The 21,382-nt window shown below is 52.1% G+C and overlaps 3 protein-coding genes across 3 annotated transcripts; 1 reads left to right on the top strand and 2 right to left on the bottom strand.

Moving 5' to 3' along the window:
- The first annotated feature begins 2,074 nt into the window (after positions 1-2,074).
- GPR27 (G protein-coupled receptor 27) lies at positions 2,075-4,397 on the top strand. Its single transcript, XM_084530657.1, has one exon. It carries the CDS (start codon positions 2,197-2,199, stop codon positions 3,337-3,339), a length of 1,143 nt encoding a protein of 380 aa, XP_084386783.1. The 5' UTR covers positions 2,075-2,196; the 3' UTR covers positions 3,340-4,397.
- LOC311441969 (uncharacterized protein) lies at positions 3,098-11,833 on the bottom strand. The gene is made up of 4 exons (XM_084530658.1): positions 11,484-11,833; positions 6,317-6,454; positions 5,993-6,042; positions 3,098-5,885 (listed from the first exon to the last, which is right to left on the bottom strand). The coding sequence occupies exons 1-4, from the start codon at positions 11,540-11,542 to the stop codon at positions 5,785-5,787; spliced, it is 348 nt and encodes a 115-aa protein (XP_084386784.1). The 5' UTR covers positions 11,543-11,833; the 3' UTR covers positions 3,098-5,784.
- Positions 11,834-14,352: 2,519 nt separating this feature from the next.
- On the bottom strand, positions 14,353-20,831 carry PROK2 (prokineticin 2). Its single transcript, XM_084530542.1, has 3 exons — positions 20,668-20,831; positions 17,298-17,423; positions 14,353-15,272 (listed from the first exon to the last, which is right to left on the bottom strand). Exons 1-3 carry the CDS (start codon positions 20,761-20,763, stop codon positions 15,147-15,149), a joined length of 348 nt encoding a protein of 115 aa, XP_084386668.1. The 5' UTR covers positions 20,764-20,831; the 3' UTR covers positions 14,353-15,146.
- Positions 20,832-21,382: the final 551 nt, after the last annotated feature.

Genomic DNA, 21,382 nt, shown 5'->3' with positions numbered 1-21,382 from the left:
ACACCCCAAGGACAATTAATCCTGGTGCTTGGGCTTGGCAAAGTGCTCAGGCTGCCGGCACCCTGATGTGAGGGCATCCTGTAACCAGGCCCTGCCTCGTGCTGGGGACAGCCCAGGCTCGAGGTTCCCCGTGTCCTCCAGAAAGGCTGCTCCTGGTGCCAGCTGCCGAGGGGACACCACGCACCCGATGCTCGTCACTGCCTGCCGCAGTGATGTGAGAAACGCCTGGGAAATCGTACAGAGCACTGAACAACCCGTGGGCAATTCCCTGTCACAGTACAACCTCGGTGCAAATGAGAAACCTAACAACTGAGAACAGCTCAGATGTGCTGGTAGGAAGCAAAAAGCAGCCTCAATTATCTGCCTTTTTTATTTTTTTTCCCCCTTTCAGGATTTTTTTGCTCTCTGAATGCTAGCAATAAAGAGCAGATAAAAACCTGACCCACGGGCGAGCGATGTCCTGCGTGTGATGGAGATCTCAGCCAAACTTTGGGCCAAACTCTGCAGTTGGTCCCACCAGCATCTGGATGCCGAGCTGAGCTCTGGGCAGCTGGTGGCACACCTGAGGCCAGGACCTGGCCCTTGGCAGGCTCTACGGAGACTTTCTGCAACCAGCCAGCAAGCTCTGGGGCTGATGCAGCTTTTGGGGCTGATGCAGATGATTTAATTGCTATCGTTTCTGGAATAATGCTTAATTTACTGAGGGCTTTTAATAGAACGCGTGAAAGCATTTCAGACTTGCCCTTCACAGCAGGCCATGAAGGAAATTCAGAAGCAGTGCAATAATTGCATTAGCATCTCCAGCACCCAGGGCCGCGGGGCGGTGTGTGCCTTGCAGGGCGCACGGAGAGGCCTTGCCCTAAATACACACGGATGGCAAAGTGGGAGAGAGAGGACAAGCACCTGCACCTCACCGGCCTGTGCTAATTAAACTGCTCACTGTGAACCCACACCAAGAGTGCAGGGGCACCAGCGCTGTGTGAGTCACACCAAAGGCACAGAACCCACCCCCAGCTCTCCCCATGCCCCGTACAAAACTGTGCAATCATAAAACTCAGCCTGGGAGCTGGGCGAGCCCCTGCACAGCGCAGAAACACAGAAAGCATCAGTGTGGCTTAGCGACATTTTGCTGTCTCCCCTCCCTTTGCCACCTCCCCTCCCTTTCTTTTCAGGAACCTGTGTCAGACCCCAAATGTCAGCGTTCTGACTCGCAGAGGCAGCTTTTTCTTGTCGTGCATGCTGAGATGTCTGCAGGGGAGCTCGCTGCAGAGCTCTGTCCCCTTCAGCCCCCCAGCACAGCATCCCTGGGCACTCAGCAGCAACAGGCACTGCTGGGTTCGCTTCCCCTGCGCACCACCCTCGGGGCCGCCTGAATCCATCCAAAACACACCTGTGGCTGCAGCACGGGCAAGGCGTGCACCCCCCTGCCCTACAACAGGTCCCAGCGGGCACATCCGTGGGTGCGCACCCACCTGGACCGCGCCCCTACCCATCCCCATCCCTTCACCCCTGGGCGGCTCCTGGGGACCACCCTGGGGGCGGTGCCGGCACATCCCCATCCCGTAGACCCCACGGCGTCCCGTGCCATCCCATTCATCCCATCGGATCCTATTTTGTCCCTCCCCATCCCCGCCGCAGCAGCGGGACCTCCGCACCGCTCCGCGCCGCTGCGCGCCCGCCGGAGCCCCGCGCTGCGCAGGGGCCGGGCTGCGCTGGGGGGGGGGGGGGGGAGGCGGAGGGAAGGCGGAGGGAAGAGGAGGGAGGGACGGGCGGACAGACGGGCGGACAGGCAGACAGACAGACGGACGGGGCTTTACCCCATTGTCCTCGCCGGCCCCGCAGCAGCTGCAGGGCGGCGGTAAGGGGCGGGGGGCTCCGCACCGCACCGCTCCCGGCCCCCTGCATGGGGCGGCGGCGGCGGCGCGGGGCGCGGCCCTGAGGGGGCGGCGGAGCCGCATGGCCCGGGGGGAGCCCGGCCGCAGCGCCGCTCCTCGCCCGGGGGGCGGCGGAGGAGGAAGAGGAGGAAGAGGAGGAGGAGGAGGAGGAGGAGGAGGGAGGCCGGGGAGGAGGCCGGCGGCGGCGGGCATGGGGGTGCCGGGCGGCGGGGGGGGTCTCGGTGCGCTGCCGAGGCGCTGAGCCCCCGGCCCTGCTGCGAGGAGGAGGAGGAGGAAGAGGAGGAGGAGGAGGAAGGACCCGATGGCGAACAGCAGCGAGCTGGGGAGCAGCAGCAGCCCGCACCTGCCCAGCGCTGGCGGCCTGCTGAGCGCCTCCGGGCTGAAGCTGGCCACGCTGGGCTTGATCCTGTGCGTGAGCCTGGCGGGCAACGTGCTCTTCGCTTGGCTCATCCTCAAGGACCGGCACCTGCACCGCGCCCCGTACTACCTGCTGCTGGACCTCTGCCTGGCCGACGGGCTCCGCTCGCTGGCCTGCTTCCCCTTCGTCATGCTGTCGGTGCGCAGCGGGGCCGCCTGGCCCCACGGGCCGCTCAGCTGCAAGGTGCTGGCCTTCCTGGCCGTGCTCTTCTGCTTCCACGCCGCCTTCCTGCTCTTCTGCGTGGGGGTGACGCGCTACATGGCCATCGCCCACCACCGCTTCTACGCCAAGCGCATGACGGGCTGGACCTGCCTGGCCGTGGTGTGCATGGTGTGGACTCTCTCCATGGCCATGGCCTTCCCGCCCGTCTTCGACGTGGGCACCTACAAGTTCATCCGGGAGGAGGAGCAGTGCATCTTCGAGCACCGCTACGTCAAGGCCAACGACACGCTGGGCTTCATGCTCATGCTGGCGGCCGTCATCGCCGCCACCCACCTGGTCTACATCAAGCTGCTCTTCTTCATCCACGGCCACCGCAAGATGAAGCCGGCCCAGCTGGTACCGGCCATCAGCCAAAACTGGACCTTCCACGGGCCGGGGGCCACGGGCCAAGCGGCTGCGAACTGGACGGCTGGCTTCGGCAGGGGGCCCACGCCGCCCACCCTCGTGGGCATAAGGCAGGCCACCCACAGCCAGATCAAGAGGCTGCTGGTGCTGGAGGAGTTCAAGATGGAGAAAAGGCTCTGCAAGATGTTCTACATGATCACCTTGCTCTTCCTGCTCCTCTGGTCCCCCTACATCGTGGCCTGCTACCTGCGGGTCTTCATTAAGGCCAGCTCCATCCCCCAGGTCTACCTGACCACCTCCGTCTGGATGACGTTTGCCCAGGCTGGGGTCAACCCCATCCTTTGCTTCATCTTCAACAAGGAGCTCAGGGTCTGTCTCCGAGCCCACTTCCCCTGCTGCCAAAGCATCCAGAGCACCCAGGGCACCATCCTTTGCGATCTCAAGAGCTTTGGGATGTAGGGGGGCTTTTCTCAGTCTAAAAAAAGAAAGGTGGACATCGTTTTCCATGTTTCTGCATACGGTCTCGAGAGAGTGTGACCTGTGGGGGACGTACTAAACCACCACCCAGCACCCAAACCTTAGGCTGTAAGAAGCTATTTTATTTATTTTTCTATATTTTGCGTATGCTCTCTTCAGAACATAAAAGATTGCTGTCTATGGGAACAGGTACTCGAGCAGAACACCCCCAAACCTTAGGCTGTAAGAAGCTGTTTTTCTTTGTGATTGTGTGGTTTTTAAAAACAAAACAGGGCTCCAAGTTTCTGGTCTTGCTTCTAACGTTTCTAGACATGATTCCAACAGATACGGATTAAGGCCATGACATTTTTTTTTCCTATTCCTGTCTGTTTTGATAAAGGCTTAACAATTTTACTCATGTAATATTTGATAAAGGCCAAGACAATTTTATACTAAAGTTATTTTTGATGACCTCAAGAGGTGTTGTTTTATTATTATTTGATTTCCAGTGAAGAACAAGAAGAGGACATTCCTAATGTGGTCAGAAGTCAGTTTTTGGTGGGAGCTGTGGGTTCATTCATTCTCAAACGGTTTGAGTATTTGAAGCAGTTACTTATAACTTTTGCTTGACATGCAAACAGTGTAGAACTAATTTAAATTTTCTTGTTGCACTATTCATTTGGTAATATTTCAGAACTATTTGTGAAATGTGATTTTAAAATACCAACTTTAAAAATAATCAACTATAGCAGTTTTTAAAACCTAGATTGAAATTCATATTTTACTGCCTTTATAGGAAGTTATCTACAAACCTGGGTAATACTTGTACATTTTGACTGTTTTCTTTAATAAAATATTGAAAACTTTTACTGTATGTAATTGTTTCAGAATGGCAGCATTCTGCTTTTGCTGACAAATAACTTATGTATATGGAAGGTTGTATGTCTTGTGTCTGAGTAGATTTCACAGCCGAAGTTATTATGGACAAGCACAATCCTTATTTGCTGTTAGATCTCAATTTAGGTGTTTATACCAATAAAAGTGACTGATGCTATTTTTAAGGAGACTTAAGTTCATGATGGGCAACAGGTTTAAATAGCGCAATTCTCTCTGTCTACTGAAAGCAAACTTCTGTTTTAGGTAACTGCTCCTCTGATAACGATAGAGGAGAGCAGATAATTGTGGATCACTAATTTTAGTCGGCAAAGCAGTTCCGTAACATGGTGGCTTGGTTAATGCTGTATTCATTTGTCAACTCTTAACGGGTCATTTAAGTTTAATAAGCGTGGCATGTTGACTTGCTTCATCGTTCTAGAAAGACTTCTTTGAAAGTACTTTAACTGGCAGCCTGATGGCAGGATCCTGACACAACTTTTTTAGCCGTCTCGGAGGAAGCCGTGCTTGCTTTCAGATGTATCATGTAACATTTAACAAACATTGATCATCGCAGCTCTGTAGCCAGTCGCACACAAAATGACAGAGATGAGCTCAATTTCCATGAAGAAATTGCGTCTGTGCTGAGAGCATTTCTGCAGAGAGTAGTCCAAAGTCGTTAGACGTCAGCGGGGACATCACTGTAGTGACTGTGGCGTGAGCGCAGCAGAGATGTGTGTGACAGCTGGAGCAAGAGGGGGCAAGGTGGCAGCTGCAGGGAATAAAGCCAGGCACAGCCTGTGGTTTGCTGTCCTGCCTTTTCTCCTTACCTCCTGTAACTCAGATTTGAACACCACAGAGGCAACCTTTCTTGAAGGAGAAGTTTGCAGTTTGAGCTTTTGGTGTAACCACAAAGAAGGTGGGCAGGGGCCAGGAGCAGCAGTCTTAATGATAATTTCCAAAGCTGTTAGTGAAAATGCATCTGGGTATCGAAGGAAAGCTGTCAATACCTTCAGATCACAGCAGAAGCTGGCTCTCAGTGCTAATTAAATTTTCATCCTGAGAAGCTGGATCACAGCTTAGTAAATCTTGATGAGTAATCAGGTAGAGTCGCATTATGGAGATGTACATGCAAGGCATCAGTGCTGTTGCTGGGAATTGTATTCCAAGTATCCCTTTCATGCCTGATTTTGGTCTTTTCAGTGGAATTCCAACTTTTACAGAGTTGTATTTTCTTAAAACTTAAGAAACTTCTTATGCAGATAAAAGCATCTATCAGAGGGCTAGAACTGTGATCTCCATGTAAAGTCTTGCCTTCTGGTACCAGCAGGATTAGGAAACAGTCCACGTTTTTTTTTTCCCTCTTAGTCTATTAAAAGTGTCAGATGTTTTGGCATTCGAGCTATAAGTAGTATGGTTATGATTCTATTTAAACCACAGAGATGGGAGAATAGTTATTTTAAAACATCCTTAAAAGCTGCATGATTTTCACTTCTAGAAAGATTAGGCACAAGTCGTACAGTCAGTCCTAGATGCGGGATGACAAGTCGCCTTCGGGTGACCTGCTGGGTGTATTTAGACTCGGGGAACCGAAGCCATGCTGCTGAATGGACTGGCTGCCTGTGCACGTGGGCACCTCGGCAGTGCCATCACAGGGGGGTGAGGCTGGTTCTTACCTGCCGAAAAGAAGAGATGCTTTGCTGTCACCATCAGGGGCAACCAGACCTGGCCTTGCTGCAGTGACAGGATGCCAAGAAGTTTAGGATGGGTATCTCTACCGTACCTTTTTCTTGCATGTAGCATTCTGGGCTGTCCCAGGCCTTCTGATGTACCCTGAAGGCAGAATTGGTGCTGTTTGAGGTTAATTTGATATGTTAGGTACTCTTAATATAAAGCAGGTTGTGATCCTGGCTATGCTAGTACAAACAAGAAGGAACTCCAGTAGCTTTAATTCAAGGCTCGGGCAGGCGTTGTACAATAGAGCTGCGCTCCAGAAAATTTGAAACTAAATACCAAGGACAGATAGATGGTGGAAAATGAAACAGTGCTCGGCACAGGCACACCACCAAACACCACTGCTAGTCTAGCCTGCTGGCTGAGCACTCACCGAGAGAGCACGCCAAGCAGGGGAGGGCTGGAGGGACACCAGAGGCTAGCTATTCCTTCTGGAATCTGAGAAGAGATAAGGGAGTTGTGGAAAAAGGCAGCGTTTCCAAAGCACAGCGCCGACACGTTCTCGCAGCATCTGCATGTGGGGAAAGTGGGTCAGAGATTAACTGCTTTGGCCAAGATCGGAGAAGGGGTGTCAGAGGGGATGCAAACCTGCTCTGAATAACAGCAGTAGAGAAATAAAGTGAAGGAGAATGGGCTGAGCACGGGGAGCCCTCCCTGATGCTGCTGGGACTTCTGAGGAGCGGCTGCAAGCCTCCGTGTCCTCAGCTGCCCACCAAAACACGAGTGCTGCTGGTCTGGCTCAAAGTGCTAATGGATGAGACTCAGCAGGAGCTGGGTGTTAACAATTACTTCCCACATCCACATGGGAAGCTATTGCAGCCTGTTGTGCAAGTGCTGAGCTCATCTGCAAAAACTCAGATGCTCTGAACCCATCCCCAGCCCCTCTGACCGAAACACAAAGTCCTTGGGGGCTTGATGAGCTGCAGGGCTCCCACCTCCTCCACCTGCCTGTGGTTGATGTAGATCACATCCTCTCTGTACGCCTCCTGTACAGGACATATATATGATAGTTTTCCGTCTTCTGGGCAACAAGAGTGCTCAGTATCACGGGAAATACCATCATCATCTCCCCTGGAGACTTTCCACTGTCTGGCTCAGAGGTCACAGCACGCTTGCTTTTGCATATCTGTGGTGAAGAATTGCAGTTGCTCCGTGAGCTGTGCCGCACTGGAAAATCTTGATCGCTGCTGGCATCTTCACTCACTCACCAGGTATTTAACACATTCCTTGCAAATATTCCCAGTAGAAATCTTGCTGTGCTGAAGTCAGTGGAGGTTTTAGCATAAACTTACATGTCAGACCAGCGTAAAAAATGACACTGATCTGAAATCTCAGCAAGTACTGGCTATGGCGATCTCTGCTTTGCAACACTTGAAGCTTGAAGTACTGCGGGGTGTCTCTGTCTCTGCTGGTCAGATTTGGAAAGTTTGCTGGGAAAGGGGCTGAAATATTTGACCCCAGCCAAATTATGATGTTGGGTAAATGTCACATATTCAGCGTTGGAGGATGAGCAGGGATGCGTAGCCCATGAGCTCTCTCTGTTTGCTTTGCCAGTGCCAGGTCTGCACCAGGGGAGACAAAGCTGCTTCCCAGAATGGTGTGAGATCAGTAGCCTTAAGAAAAAGGGCAGGATTTTGGCTTATTCCGGTAGCAACAATTCTTTCCTAGGGCTCTACCTGGATGTGATACAGCTACACCTCCAGAAGGCTGCTCTGCCATATGCTGCGGGGCTGCCCTAGGACACGTTGTGCTGAGCTCAGAGGAGAGCAGAGCTGGCATCGTCCCTCCCTTCCCAGCAAAGGATGCGCAGGGCTTGGCTGGATCTCTGCCACCTGCCCACACGGTTGCACACAGTTACCTTGCTCAGTGCAGCGCCTGCACTTGCTCAGAGTTGCCAGCAAACCACCCCAGCAGAGCAGAGGCTCGGACAGTGACACACAAGTATTGGCAGAAGGGGATGGCATCTCAAGGCACTGCACCAATTTAGGCTGCAGATTAGGTGATTCTGTGATAGCAGAATACCCCAGAAACCTTATTAATTAGCCATGCCTCAAATCAAAGCATTACCAGAAACACAGCAGGGTGCTGTTTTCTGACAGGGGTCTGCTAAAATCTCCAACTTTAGCACAGCTTCTTTTAGAGTTGCTCAAAACACTGCCCAGGCTACAATTAACTCTGCTGTGACATGAACCAGGAAACATCTCCCATGCGGTGGGGTTGGTGGGCTTCAGAGTATGATAACACGTACAGCAACCCAAGGAATGGAGCCAAAGACCAGCAGTGCAGATGGGCTCGTAAAAGCTGGCATAGAGTCACGTTGGGCTGAGGCCATGCTGATGGAAGCCTTACCCCAAATCCCTTTCCCTGCCAGTGACCCCCAGCACCATGTCATTCAGAGCACCTTGTGTGGATTAAATCCTTACTCACCTGTCAGCTGTCGAGCTGGAAGCCTCAGGCTGAATTTCAGACGGGCCTGATGTCTGCACCACTCTGGGTTTTCCCTAGGGCTGATGATGCTGAGCAGCCCTGAGCCTGTCTTCACTTGGTACAAATCATTGATTGCCCCATGCCTCGGTGCTTTATCCGACAAATGATTAATTATTCCTACTCACCTCTGTAAAGCCCAGAACTACCGGTGGCAAAAGCAGAGCATTATCAGGGGTGAACAATCACTGACTACATAAGCTTTCATCACTTCACTTTAAAGTCAAGCTAAGCCTTTAATGCAAGCTGTTGCATTTCTGTATTTCTATTCATGTTTAATGACCTCGGTACTTGCACTGCATCTTTGATCTTGTGAGTCATGCATGGTTTTACTGTGGATGTATTTATTGGAAAGCCACTTTCTTCAGTGCCACATTTTTCACCTCTGCTGTGACCAGGTTGATACCAGAGAGCACTTCGTGTAGGAGGCTTTCAAGTTCAAAGCTAGTCTTGTAAGGGCAAGGGGAAGCTGTGAAGTCCCGGCTAATTTTAGGCAGTCATCACAGCGCTAATGAAGTAGGAAGAAGAGAAAAAAAAGAAAAAGAAAAAAAAAAAAAAAAGAGATCACCCGGTGAAGAGAAACCCCTTCCTAAAGCCTCTCAATGTTACTGACTGATGTGTCATTAAAAAACAAAACCCTGTGTTTGTGTGAGAATGATTAACCGTTGGAACAAGTCATCCAGGGAAGCAATGGATGCTCCATCTGTGAGCTGTGCAGCAGGAGCCTGCGTGCCAGCCCACGGCCAGCCTGCCCGGGAGCCGGGGCTGTGCCCGGGGCTCAGCTGGGCACAAGGGGTGGCAAAATTCAGGGATGCCAGCAAACAGCATCAGCGTCCTTTCTGTCTCAGGGTGATTCATTCCTTCCTTTCGCTGTGTTACAACACCCGTTTTGTCTTATAAATACCAGCACCGGCTTCTCTTGGAAATTTTAGCAGAGGTAGAGCTCAAATGGCTTTGTCATGAAAAAAATCCAGAGGGGGGGAAACACACATGGCTCAGAAGCCAGGGCTGAGGTCTGGGTGCTTTCAGACAGTGAGAGAGCGGGGAATGATTTAGTGGAATATTACCTCCCTCCGTCGAACCGCTCAATCTGTTCCCATCTGTCACCCGAGCGCTTGAAGAAGGGTGATGGAAAGGAAGCAGTTGACGAGCTCGATAGCCGAGTAAATCAGCCGAGCTCTTTCTGCTCCTTCCCCCTCTCCTCAGGCCTCGCACACCAGCACCAGAACCAAGGAGGGTGCAGAGGGGATATCCCCGTGGGGCGAGCTGCCACGGCAGCGGGCCCTGCAGGAGACATCTGGGTGTGGAGGAAGGTGGACGGCCATGCAATCTGTTCGTGGTGACTCAAGGGGGAGAAGGCAGGCACCCGAGCCAAGGAGCTGGCAGTGCCGCACGTAGGGACACAGCTTGGAGCCACGACATGGCAGGGAGGAGGGCATGGCCAGGCCGACACCACCGCTGCCTCCCTGCACCAAGATGGTGGTGACAGCAGAAACCAGGCCCCGCAAGACCTGCACACAGCCGGGCATGGATGTCCCAGTGATTCTTCCCAGTAGATCCCAAACACTCAGCCAGGAGGGCTTCCCCTTGCTCTGTTTGTGCAGTATCTGAGTGTAAGTGCTGCTGGAAACCACACCCAGGTAATGGAGGGCTCTGTGGCAATACGTGAAAGGTTTGTTAGCAATGCTGAAGAGTTCAATGAGACCAAGGTGGAGGTGAAGTTATGACAACTCAGCAGCCAGGAAGCTTTGCCATGGAATTGAAAGGAGCAGGGAATATGTGCCTTCCTGTTAAAGTTTCAGCCACGTGAGAGAAGAAATTTTTGGGGAAAAATCTGCTGACTTGACAGGATGCAGAGAAATTTTTGGAGAGGCCAAGCACGCTTGCAGCTGCCTCACCAGAGCCTCCCCTCAGGCTGGCCGTTCCAGAGATGGGCTCTGCCGTACCCTAACAGAGGAATAAATGGAGAGAGGCCCCAGCAGGCACACTCTGAAGTAAACAGCAGCTCTGCCCAGCCGTGAGCTCCTCACAGCAAGACTGTGTCCACCCACACGAAGCAGCACGCAGCACGCTCACGTGTGTGAGGGCAAGAGTACATAAGGAGGGCTGGGTCCTGCTCGCGTCGCTGGAACCCGGCCACACTTCCAGTCTGCCGCTGAGCAGCCTTACAGCCGTGGGGTTTACAGAGCTGTCTTGCGTTTAAAGCCACATCTAATCCCTTCCACGTGTTGCGAGCTGGTGGTGGAGGCTCAGCGGCGGGGAGGCCTCGGAGGCCTGCACCGTGAAGCAAAGCACGCCGCCCTCCCTCCATGCAGGCTGGGCTCGCTCGGCTCCAGCCTCCTGCACCTGGAGGCTCCCCACAGCCTCGGGGGACCCAAAGGCTGCTGTCCGTCCTTGCAGGCAGCTGGATCACGGGGAATTCCTCCCCACCAAACCAGCAAAAAGCAGCCTCCTGCCCTGGGCTGGCTCCACATGCAGCCGTGGCTCTCCCTGACAAGCGGCAGATGATCTGCTGTAAGTTTGATGTGCGTTAAACTCATCTCCCTTCCCGTGCTCAGAGCATTGATCAGTCTAACAGCTGCACCCCTGCTGGTTTGGCATTTCGTTTCTATCTAATAGAGAGAGGCACATTGATTTTGCTATTATCAAAATCCTCCTGTATTTGCACAGTCTTTTCTCTTCCTGCAATTTTCTAATTCCTTCTGGAAAACATGTTACACATTGTCAAGATCAAATTCCTGAGACATCTTGTTTAAATCAAGGGACTCTTAGCACCTTCTGTTTCTTTTGAGTTTCCATCTGTGCAGTAATAACAAATCAGAGAGCTACTGGGGTGGGAGGGCACCCGCGAGGCCCTCAGGCTGCAGTCCCGCTCGCTGGTGCTGTATATCATTACGGCTCGTTATGCTGACAAGGCAGGCCAGCAAAGGGCCTTTTTATGAGGTACATAATGAGATCACCCTACGTGCTAGAGCTACAATATAATGGGAAATGCAGGATTTCCAGGTTACCTACACAGACACAGGAACAAAACCACAACCGTACATTCCACTTACCTTAGAGTTGCCCCACACAGATACACGCTCTTCTTTGGAGCTTTCCAAACCTGCAGCATGATCTCTATCCTTAAATTGACTCTTCTCCCTTCACTTACCCCTCCTGTACAGCCAGTGCAGTTAGGGTTATCTGTGTCCACGCTATAGACCTGCTCAGAGCTGAATCCCACTTGCCAAGGAACCAGGAAGATTTATTTTGTGCCACCCCTACACTCAAAGACTTTGCAACCTTTTTTAAGCAGTGACAACCTTTCCCCGGGGGGGAATTGTGGGCAGGAGGATGTAGATGAGGCTGAGCCTCAGCTGGGTTTTCTCCTGCTCCTCAGCCCCCAGGCTTACAGGTGCACACCTGCCCTCCCACCTGTGCACCCACAGACCAAAGCACCTCGCTTCACCCTTCCTAATAAGCACGTAACCAAACGAAGGCAGCAGCCTGTTGTGTATGGTGGTGTCCCTTCCTGCGATGGCTTTCCGCTGAGCCAAAACCTAGTGAAAAACATGGAAATTCCTCCCATTTGGTGTGATATCATCATTATTCTGTAACATATCTGTAATATCAATATTAATATAACATTAAAAATTAATACACATGTTTGTATTAATAATTAATAATATTGCTCCAGTATTAATCAAATTAAGCTGAGCATTAGCACAGATCTCCTAAGCAGAGTGAATAAAGCCAGGCATTAACAGCAGGCTCTCCAGCACCTGGCAAGCTGTGTGTGCTGAGAATGAGACTTCTCCCTTCTTCAAAGGTGTTTCTAGGACTGTGGGAGTTTTGCACTCTTTTCTTGTCTGATTTCTGCTGCAAGGGCCTGCCCCCTTCCCTTCCTTGCAGACATATGAGGAGGCTGCTCCTGGCCTGGAGGCAGCGCTGGGGTGATGTTGAGGCAAACTGAGTAGCACAACTCCCAGAAAAAAACCTCTAATGGCAGGGCTGGCTTGGGGCTGGCCACCTTTTCCACCCATCACCATGGGCAAAGTGCCCCTTGAGGTAAAAGCTTGCTCAAGGGAAAAGCAGAGGGACACACACAGCCATTTATGTTCTGAAATAACTCTGGTGGTCACCGGTTTATCACTGTAAAGCAAAGTTAAATTATTTTTTTTTTCTCACTCCACTGCAGAAAAAAAATAATAAAATAAAGGACAGGCAGGTTTTGCCTTTAGCTCTTCTGCTCAGCAGCTGCAGGCAGGGCAGCCAAGGCAGGGAGGGTGGGAGAAGCCCCTCGAGGACAGCAAGGTGGTGGCATCTCTCAAAAAAACCCCTTCCTAATGCCCTCAGCAGCACAGGCTGCCAGGCACGAGCACTCCACCCTCCTGACCAGGGAGTGAATTTTTCTCTAGCGTAACAGGGGCTCTTCTCATTACCCAGATAAATGCCTGATCCCACAAGTTAATTGGCATGAATTACAACTACAAAGTTGCTCTGCTCTTGTGTGATAAACTCTCCTAGCAGCCCTGCTTGGCAGGTCTAAGGCAGTCATCAGATGTAATTGCCTGCTCGCTCGTGCTGATATAAACCAGGATGATTACCTTCACTGGGGTCACTGGTGATTTACACCCGTGGAAGACGAGGAGCAGGGCTGGTGGTTCCTGCTGTGTCTCATTGTTTCGAACACCAGGACGGTGTGCTTTGGTGGAGATGAATGGAATAAGAGATGGGACACACGCATTTGGGCTGCTTCTGTTTTCATTCCTGATTTTCCCTTGGGTGCGAACTGAAGCCCGTGATGATACTAAGCAAGCTTTGTGCTGCTAGAAGAGGACAGGAAAGCAACACCAGGCTCCTGCTGGGTTCCTCCTCTGCAGACTCACTCTCTGGGGAGCCCACTGAGTGACGGTGGTAGGACCAGGTTTTAGTTTTGATTTTAAATCCAGGTGAAGGCTCTTTGCAGTGCTCCCGGGTTTCTGCATTAGGATTAGAACAAGCTGTTTTTTCATTGACAAGCCCAACCCTTTGGGTTAAGAGCAACCCCCGCCCCTCCTAATCATCTCCTCACAGCAGTGTCTGTGATCTCCAGGTCAGGGCAGGGCAGCTTTCCAGAGTTTCCATTCGTGACCACGCGAATGCAAACCATCTTTTTTTAATTTATTTATTTACAGGACTGAAGCCTGCTGCCCCCTGCGCAGCTGCTCTATCACCAGTGCAAAGGGTACAGCAAAATGCATAAGCTTCAGAAGAGGAGCTCTGGGCTTGGGCCACTTTGAGTCAGGAAGATGCAATCCTATCTCTCTAGACACCTCCCTTTCTAATGCGTGCAAGATGAACAAGGATCTGGCAAAACAGCTGCTCCAGTGGTTCCTCTCTGTCTCTGGAGCCCAGTGTCAGGTGCCTGGTAAACTCGCTGGGACGTTTCTCATCTTCTCTGAGTACTGCAGGTGTTTGCTTTCATACAGGCGTGCTAACTCCTCAATCCCCCACTGCCACCAGCAGCAAAAGCACTGATTGTTGGAGGATGAATGACTTCACTTTTCCAGCTTCAGCATATGTTTGCATGTCTGAGAGCAAAAAATGTGCGAAGCTCACACAAACTATTAGGATTCCAGCTACAGGGACTGGCGAGTAAACATGAAGTCGCACGGTATTTCATAGAAAACCCACAAATTACATGTTCGACAGGCTAAAGTTGATCCTTTGAGGCATGTGCCAAGAAAAACCTCTCATGTGAGCTCCACCAATATTCCCCCTCATCTCCATCCAAGAGTGCAGCTCGGCTGAGGCGTTCGTGCCTTGTTAACTGCTGAGCTTCCCTAACAGCAGGCAGAGGCACACCATCTTCTCCTAAGCCACCTTTAAGGAGCTCTGCTAGCTTGGGTGAATCGAGTTACGTGATAACAGATTACACCAAATAAAAATTGAAAGCCACAGTGACAAAATAATGTTATAATATTAAAATAAATCAAATAACATACTGCCATTATTCTGATACAGAATTTTTACACAGCAAATCCATACATATACAAGAAGTCAGGCAGCCCATTACAAGAAACTTCAGGGTTCCTTTTTTAATATAAACTACATCTTAATACAGAGTTTGAGATGATCAGGTAGTTTTACACCAACTCAAGTAACAACAACTTTTCCTCATCTTAAAATACTAAAATAACAAAATATTTAATGCTTTGAATACTGAAATGCTTTGGTTCCATCTCCCACTTTTTAAAAGTGTAAAATCTACATCTATTGGTTAATCTTTTAATGTAGAGATGTGCCTAACTTACAAGGACAGTTATATTAATAAAGAAATGAAATGTAAATACAGGTTTTTGGCAATCATCGTATGCTTCACACCATAGAATTACTCAAATCTCAGTTCGATTCAGGCATCCCAAAGTGTAAAAACATGGCCAAAATTTTCCAAAGGTGACAATAACCTTGGATGTTCTCGCTCTGGGGCTATGCTGGAACCACGGGGACAACAGGACCGTGGGCTCCTGTCCTCAGAAAGCAGCGTCATGTTAGCACATCTCACTTCGCCCACCCCATCACCGCCAGCCCCTCAGAAAACCTTGGCCACTACAGCACAGCATCGCATCGTCGGTTTGGGTGGTGGCGAGGCAGGACAGTGTGTGAGAGGGGGTTCCCCGGTAAGTACCTTGTTCACCACGACAACAAGAACAGGAACACATCGAGCGGCCCTTCCTCGCGCCGAGCAGCTCCTGCTAGAAGAAGACGTCCTCTTTCCTGAAGTCTGGCAAACACCTGAACTTGCTGGGAGAAGTCCGTGCGCACGCCAGGCTGGGGAGGCACGGGCAGGTGTGGTGCATCCTCCGCCCCGGGAAGGGCACCTGGGCACAGGGAGAGTGGGTGTCAGGTTTATCACCTGCTGAGGACCTGTTTATCACATCGAGGTCCTCAGGCCAGCACCAGCCGGTGCTCAGCACCCCCTGGAGAGGAGCCCAGCATGAGGGATGCCATGGGCTTCCCCCTGCCCCCCACCCCGGTGCCTCCACACGAGCACAGAGGTCACCAGGCACAGAGCTGGGAGCTCCCCGCAGGAATCACACCTTACGGGTGCCCACGCACAGCGCTGCAGAAAAACCTAAAATCTCAGCTTCTCGTGCTGGCACGGCTGACTCAGAGGTGCCTCCGACAGCTGAAGGGGTTTATTCAAAGCCTTACGCTCAGCAAGGAAACAGCTCTTTCAGGAGGACGCCCACGCTGGAGCTGGGGGGGGGACACACCTGGCTAGGGACAGGGGGCGGGTGGCAGCGCTATGGGGATGGGGAGTGTTGCCCCATCACAAGCCCAGCCCCAGATTTTGATGAGCAAGGGGGTGACAGGAGCCTGGAGGTGGCAAGGGAGGGACACGGAGGCCGTGTGCGAGGTGCACAATGGCAGCAAAGCCCCCCCGGTGCTGCCAGCTCTGCCTGCGGTCCTGCCAACCCTCACCTGCTGCAAAGCCTGCCTCTGCGGTGCCAGGAGAGGCTGCTAACAGCATCGAGCCAACGCCATCTAGTTGCTGAGAAGAAAACCAGGAGGTGGAAAGCCATCCACCAGCCATCTCCTCCGGGCACCTCTCGGGAGGTCCCCCAGGCGGTGGTGTGGCCGTGGGGGCCACCAGCGGTGGGACAGCGGTGACGGGGGAGCACCTAGGTGGTCTCCCAGCAGCACTAATTCCATATACACAGCCTTCAACAGGGGAGTGCAAACACAGTGGCACAGCAACACATGCAGAGACCGACCCCATGCTGCTGCTCCATGCGTGGCCTGCAGGCCAAGGAAGCCGCTGGTGGTCAGGGCGACTGGTCCCCAGCAGCCCCCTCCCAGGTATTTAGGGGAGAGAAACTGTTGAGTGAGCTCTCCACCCTAAATATACGTGATTTCACATGCTACAGGAAATCAGTTTGCTTTGTGATTGTCATGAGCAGTGGGATGAGGGATCTGCATCTGAAATTAACCTCATAAAGCTCACAACACCCATGACTGCGACCATTAGCCCGGGGTGGCAGGCATCTTCCCTGATTGTAATTAGCCTAAAATATATCAGACAGTATAAATTATCTTGCAATAGCAATGAGCCCATTTAAAAAATAAATAATAGAGGACAGTTTCTTTTGTCCTGAGATTCCTACATTTCACAGTAAGAATGAGAATTTGGTCCCCAATGCCACAGTAGAAGATTTAAAAAAAATAATAATTGTAATAGAACAGAGCTTTGCACTTCCTAAAACTGAGAAAATTAACTAGAGAGACAGAGCTGAGAAGCCAGGCACTGAAGGAAAGTGTGAAAGAGGCAGCTGACTACAGTTCTAAACTAAATGCATTGCCTTGGTATCCCTCATCATGATGGCTCTTGGGCCGTGCTCTTCTTCTCTTGGTCTCAGCACCTTCCCTACCACCTTGGAAGGCACCAGCGGCTCTTGGCCCCCGGAGCACAGCGTGCCATCGCTGCTCAATGGCAGGGACAGCGCTGCAGTGCTGTGCTGGGTGTCCCAACAGCTCCTGGTGACATGTCTGTGGCTGTGATAGGATCTCGTTTGGATCCACTGAGCTCAGCAGCTCGTGTGCGAGAGCAGGGCTGGGCTCAGGAGCTGCCTGGGATGTTTCAGGTCATGTAACAGAGCAAATCAGCAAGAACTAACTAATAGGAAAACAAACTGAACGGCGTGTAGTATTGTATTACTGTCAGAATTATTCTGAAGACATTTTCTTAGGTATGTATCAGCACTATTTCCATAAAGATGCGAATGGCTGGATTGCAATGCACGTGATGCTTCCCCACGTTTCCACCACGTATAACCTTCATGCGATGCGACTCCCAGGGCAGTGTATCTGTATTTGTCCCTGCCGCAGCCCCGGGACGTACTCACCCGGTGACTCAAAGGATGGCACTCCTCTCCCAAATTCCCCATCGGCGTGCACATTCGCAGGCTGCGGATCCACAGGCTGACCGCACAGCACATCCCTCCTCCGCACTGCTGATCTCTGTCGCAGGCCTGCAGTTTGACAAAGAGTTATGCAGACAAAATTAATAATTAATGCCTTCCACAAATAGGACAGCTCAGGTGCCTAACAGCTACCTCGACACCCCACGAGTTATTGCAGCTCCTTAAGGCAGGACAACAAGGTCTGAAGAGGACGTGTGGGCTCCTGGCACCTTGCAGGGTGTTTAAAGCTGTGTTTAAAGCCCAGACCCCAGAGACAGGATCAGCCCCAAGACTGTCACTGATTTGCAGTGATCATGGCCCGTGCCACCAAGCTTTCCCCGATGGGAGCGAGGACCGAGGGCACCAGTTGCAAAGAAGTCTTGCAGAGAAGCTAAGAAACAAAATTATCTGCAAATTTAAGGATTTTTAGGTAACTATTCCATCTACCTTCTTACAATAATATCTTGTGGCTGAGTGCCTTTCAAATGCAAGAATGCTCGATAGTTTCATCAGCAACCTCCCAGTGGAGGTAGACAAAATAAAAGTTTAAATAAGGATTTTGTGGTTATTTGGAATTACGTGAGGTCTCAAACGTGTAGCAGAAAAAGCTTTGTGTAAGCGTCCACACCCAGGAAAATGCTACAGTGGAGGCACTCACCCTGCAAGAGGGAAATAAAAATTTCCCTGCAAGAAGGAAATAAAAATTTCAGCCACTTATCCAATACGCTTCGTGGCTTCGTTAAGCACCAACCAAAACACAAACTATTAGGGATATTTCAGAAACCATGAAGAGCAATTGATGTATTAGGAATTGGAAAAGGTTCTTGCACACCTTTTGCTTATTTTTTTAACCAAAAGATTACCAGACTTGTTATTATATGGGTTTAGTGCTAAAGCTGGTCTTTCTTCAGTGAGAAATCCTGTTAGTTAAAGGCTCTGATTACACCCCAAAAGTGAGTTTAGTTAACTTGCTGCCCTCCTCATGGCTGGCAGCAGAGCTGGTGGACCAAAGGCTCTGGTCAGCGGTACATAAACAGGCAATTTCTGAAAACGTACATAACAGATGATAAGGGCTCTGGGGAAGGCTGCGTATCAGAACAAATATCCACTTGAGGAAAAATGCTTACAGGTCTTACCTTGGGATTTACATAATAAATGCCACTAGACTGTACTCTGCTGGGTAAATATTACACTATTTCAAACAGCAACACCAGACCAAAATATGTATTTACAGAGCAGCTAGTAATTTAGGAAAAAGCTGTTGCATTAGTGTCAAGCCACTAATAGTGCGTGTAACCCAAAGGGCCAGCACTCCTCCTGGACACACATTTAGCAAAGCGAAGAGCTCTGTGCTACAAGTGAGCCCAAACACACCGAGTATTTACTTAAAAGAGTAATATGTCAGCAAAACTGCCCGTGCAGCCTTCCATGTAGATAGTATTTACTTTGCAACCTCTTAAAAAAAAATAAATCCTTCTGATGTTCTAATTTTTGCCTTGGTCACAAAAGCTGCAGGTTGGTCATTTGGGGCTTGGAGGTCAAAACCATCAGGGAGAGAGGCAAGCAGTGAGCAGCACCCCCAGGGGACCTAAAGCCCTGCACTGGGCGATGTTTCGTGTTAAAGCTCACACTCACCACGCACATATACACATCTGGCAGGAGTTTTCAGGTTCCCCTTCCAAAAACGTATGACAGGCTAGTAAAATATTCAGCCCAAACGCTGCTGCCCACACCTTAACTCCAATGTGTAACTCACACTGAGCCTCCTAATCTGCACAGGACACAACACGAAGGACATTCCTCCTCAGCACCCCATTTAGCACGGCTCTGTGGAAAATGCTGCTCGAGGAAAAAGTCCCTGGTGAAATGCTGGCTCCAAAGCCAGCTGAAGTCAGAACATGGACAGCCACAGGAGTAAGGAAGGTTTGAATCGAGTCCTTCAATTGCAAAGGAAAAGCACTTTCAGGCTCGGGGAATGCGGACAGGAACACCTACATCAGCTCTCACCTGAGATCTGCCTGCTCGTTCAGGAGCCAAACACGCATCCCGGTGGTTTAGGCAGAAATACACTGCAGCAGTTAATAAAGTAACATTTGCTATTTCTAATCTATTTTTACTTTTTCAACACATTCTGTCTCTAATCTTTTATTCAGAGCTTCGCAGTTACTTCATTTAATTTATTAATTATGTTTTAAAGGCGAAGCCACAACTTTAACAAGACTTATATAAACCGCTCCTCCGTTGCTCGAAATATTTCCATATAAAAGGAACCTCCGATTCTCAAATTTTAAAAGATCCCTTCACACTCTCTCCTCTGCAAACCCTGCCAGTCTGGGAGCTGATCTGCCAGCCAGAGAAGTGTCTACGAGCTCTTCCACCAGCTTCGGGGAGCTCGGCACTGGGAGCCTGGACCGCCAGGGAGTTCCCGCTGCTGCGAGTACAACTTCGGAGGGTTACAAAAGACATGTGAGCTCTCACAAGAATGCAAGCGCCGGGTTATTAATCCAAAGCAAACACAAAAGAAAAAAAAAAAAATCATTTTACTTAAGAGTGATGCAACGCTTCGGGTTAAATAACGTCTTTGGAAAAAAAATATTTTCACAAGCAAAGTAAATCTCGAGCCCGACAACAACAACAACAACAGAGGGCTCATCTGCGACGGGCGGCTACTGAGGGGAAGAAGCAGCACGGTCATACTTGGGGGGGAGAAATAACAAGAAAAGAGGCGAAAGAGCAGCGTTTTGTGGTGCTTGCAATACCGGCGCCTGCCTTGCGAGCAGGCAGGGCTGCAGGAGCGGGGCTGCGGGCAGGGGGGGACCCCGAGACCGGCCCGGGGGGGGCAGCTGGGGCTGGGGTGTGCAAGGGGCAGACGGGTGCCCTGGGACAGACCCCATACCCCCGGGACAGACCCCACAGCCCCAGGAAGCCGCCAGCCCCAGCATCACCCGCCGCACGGAGACCCCTTACGGTGGCACCAGCCACCCCAAAGAACCCCCCCAGCTCTCCTGTCCCCCACCCCAAGGACCCCCCATCTCCAGACACCCCGTGCCGCAGGGACACCCTCAGTGTGTGTGTCCCCCCCCGGCACATCAGAGCCTCTCCACCCCCGTCGCGTTCATCCCGGGGATCCCCCGGCGCTGGGAGCATCCCTCCGGCGGGGAGACCCCCTCCATCCCCGCACCCCTTCCCCGGCCGCCCCCGCTCCCCGGCAGAGCCCCGCAGCGGCACCGGCCCGTCCCGTCGGTGCCGTCGGAGCCGTGCCATGCCGTGCCGTGCCGTGCCGTGCCATGCCGAGCCGTGCCGAGCCCCTCACCCCGGTGATGACGGCTCCGCGCCCCGCCGCCAGCCCCAGCCCCAGCAGCAGCAGCAGCACGGGCAGGGGCGGCGGGGCTCCGCGCAGGCTCCGCATGGTGCCGACCCTCGGCCGCGGCCCCCCGCTCTCCCCCTCGGGCTCGGAGAGGCGCAGAGGAGCCGGGCTCGGTGCTCGGTGCCGCCCCGGCCGTTATAAAGCTGGGGGCTGCCGTGCGCCGCGCCGTGAGTCACCCCCGCCCCGGCAGCGGGATGCTGCGCGCACCCCTCCGAGCCACGGGGCTTGGTGGAGCCCGGGGGGGGGGGACACCCGAGGCAACGGGGGGCTCGGCACGGCTCGGGGGACAGCCCGAGGAGGGGCTGGGAGGTGTCCCAGGGCTGGCGGAGGGCATCCCACAAAGTGCCGGGGGCAGCGCCCAAGGGGGTTGTTGGGGGAGCCTCCGGGAGCGGGCTGGTAAATGGAGGGGGTGTCCCACAGCACGTCTGGGGTGATGTCCTGCAGGGGCTGGGGGCATCGCAAGCAGGTGGGGGCACCCTGCAGCAGGTGGGGGCACATCCCAAAGCGTATCGGGGGCAGCCTGCAACGGCTGGTGCCAGCCTGGGGCTCTGTCCCTGTCCCAGAGCTCTGTCCATGTCCTGGGGGCTCTGTCCCTGTCCCACGGCTCTGTCCCTGTCCCACAGCAGTCTCTGCAGTTCTCCTGCCAGCCCCAACCCCAAAC

The sequence above is a fragment of the Aythya ferina genome (genome assembly GCF_964211825.1).
Source record: "Aythya ferina genome assembly, chromosome: 10".
NCBI classification, from domain to species: Eukaryota; Metazoa; Chordata; class Aves; order Anseriformes; family Anatidae; genus Aythya; species Aythya ferina.
Note: the sequence above shows the minus strand (reverse complement) of the source record. Positions and strands in the feature narration are given on the sequence as shown.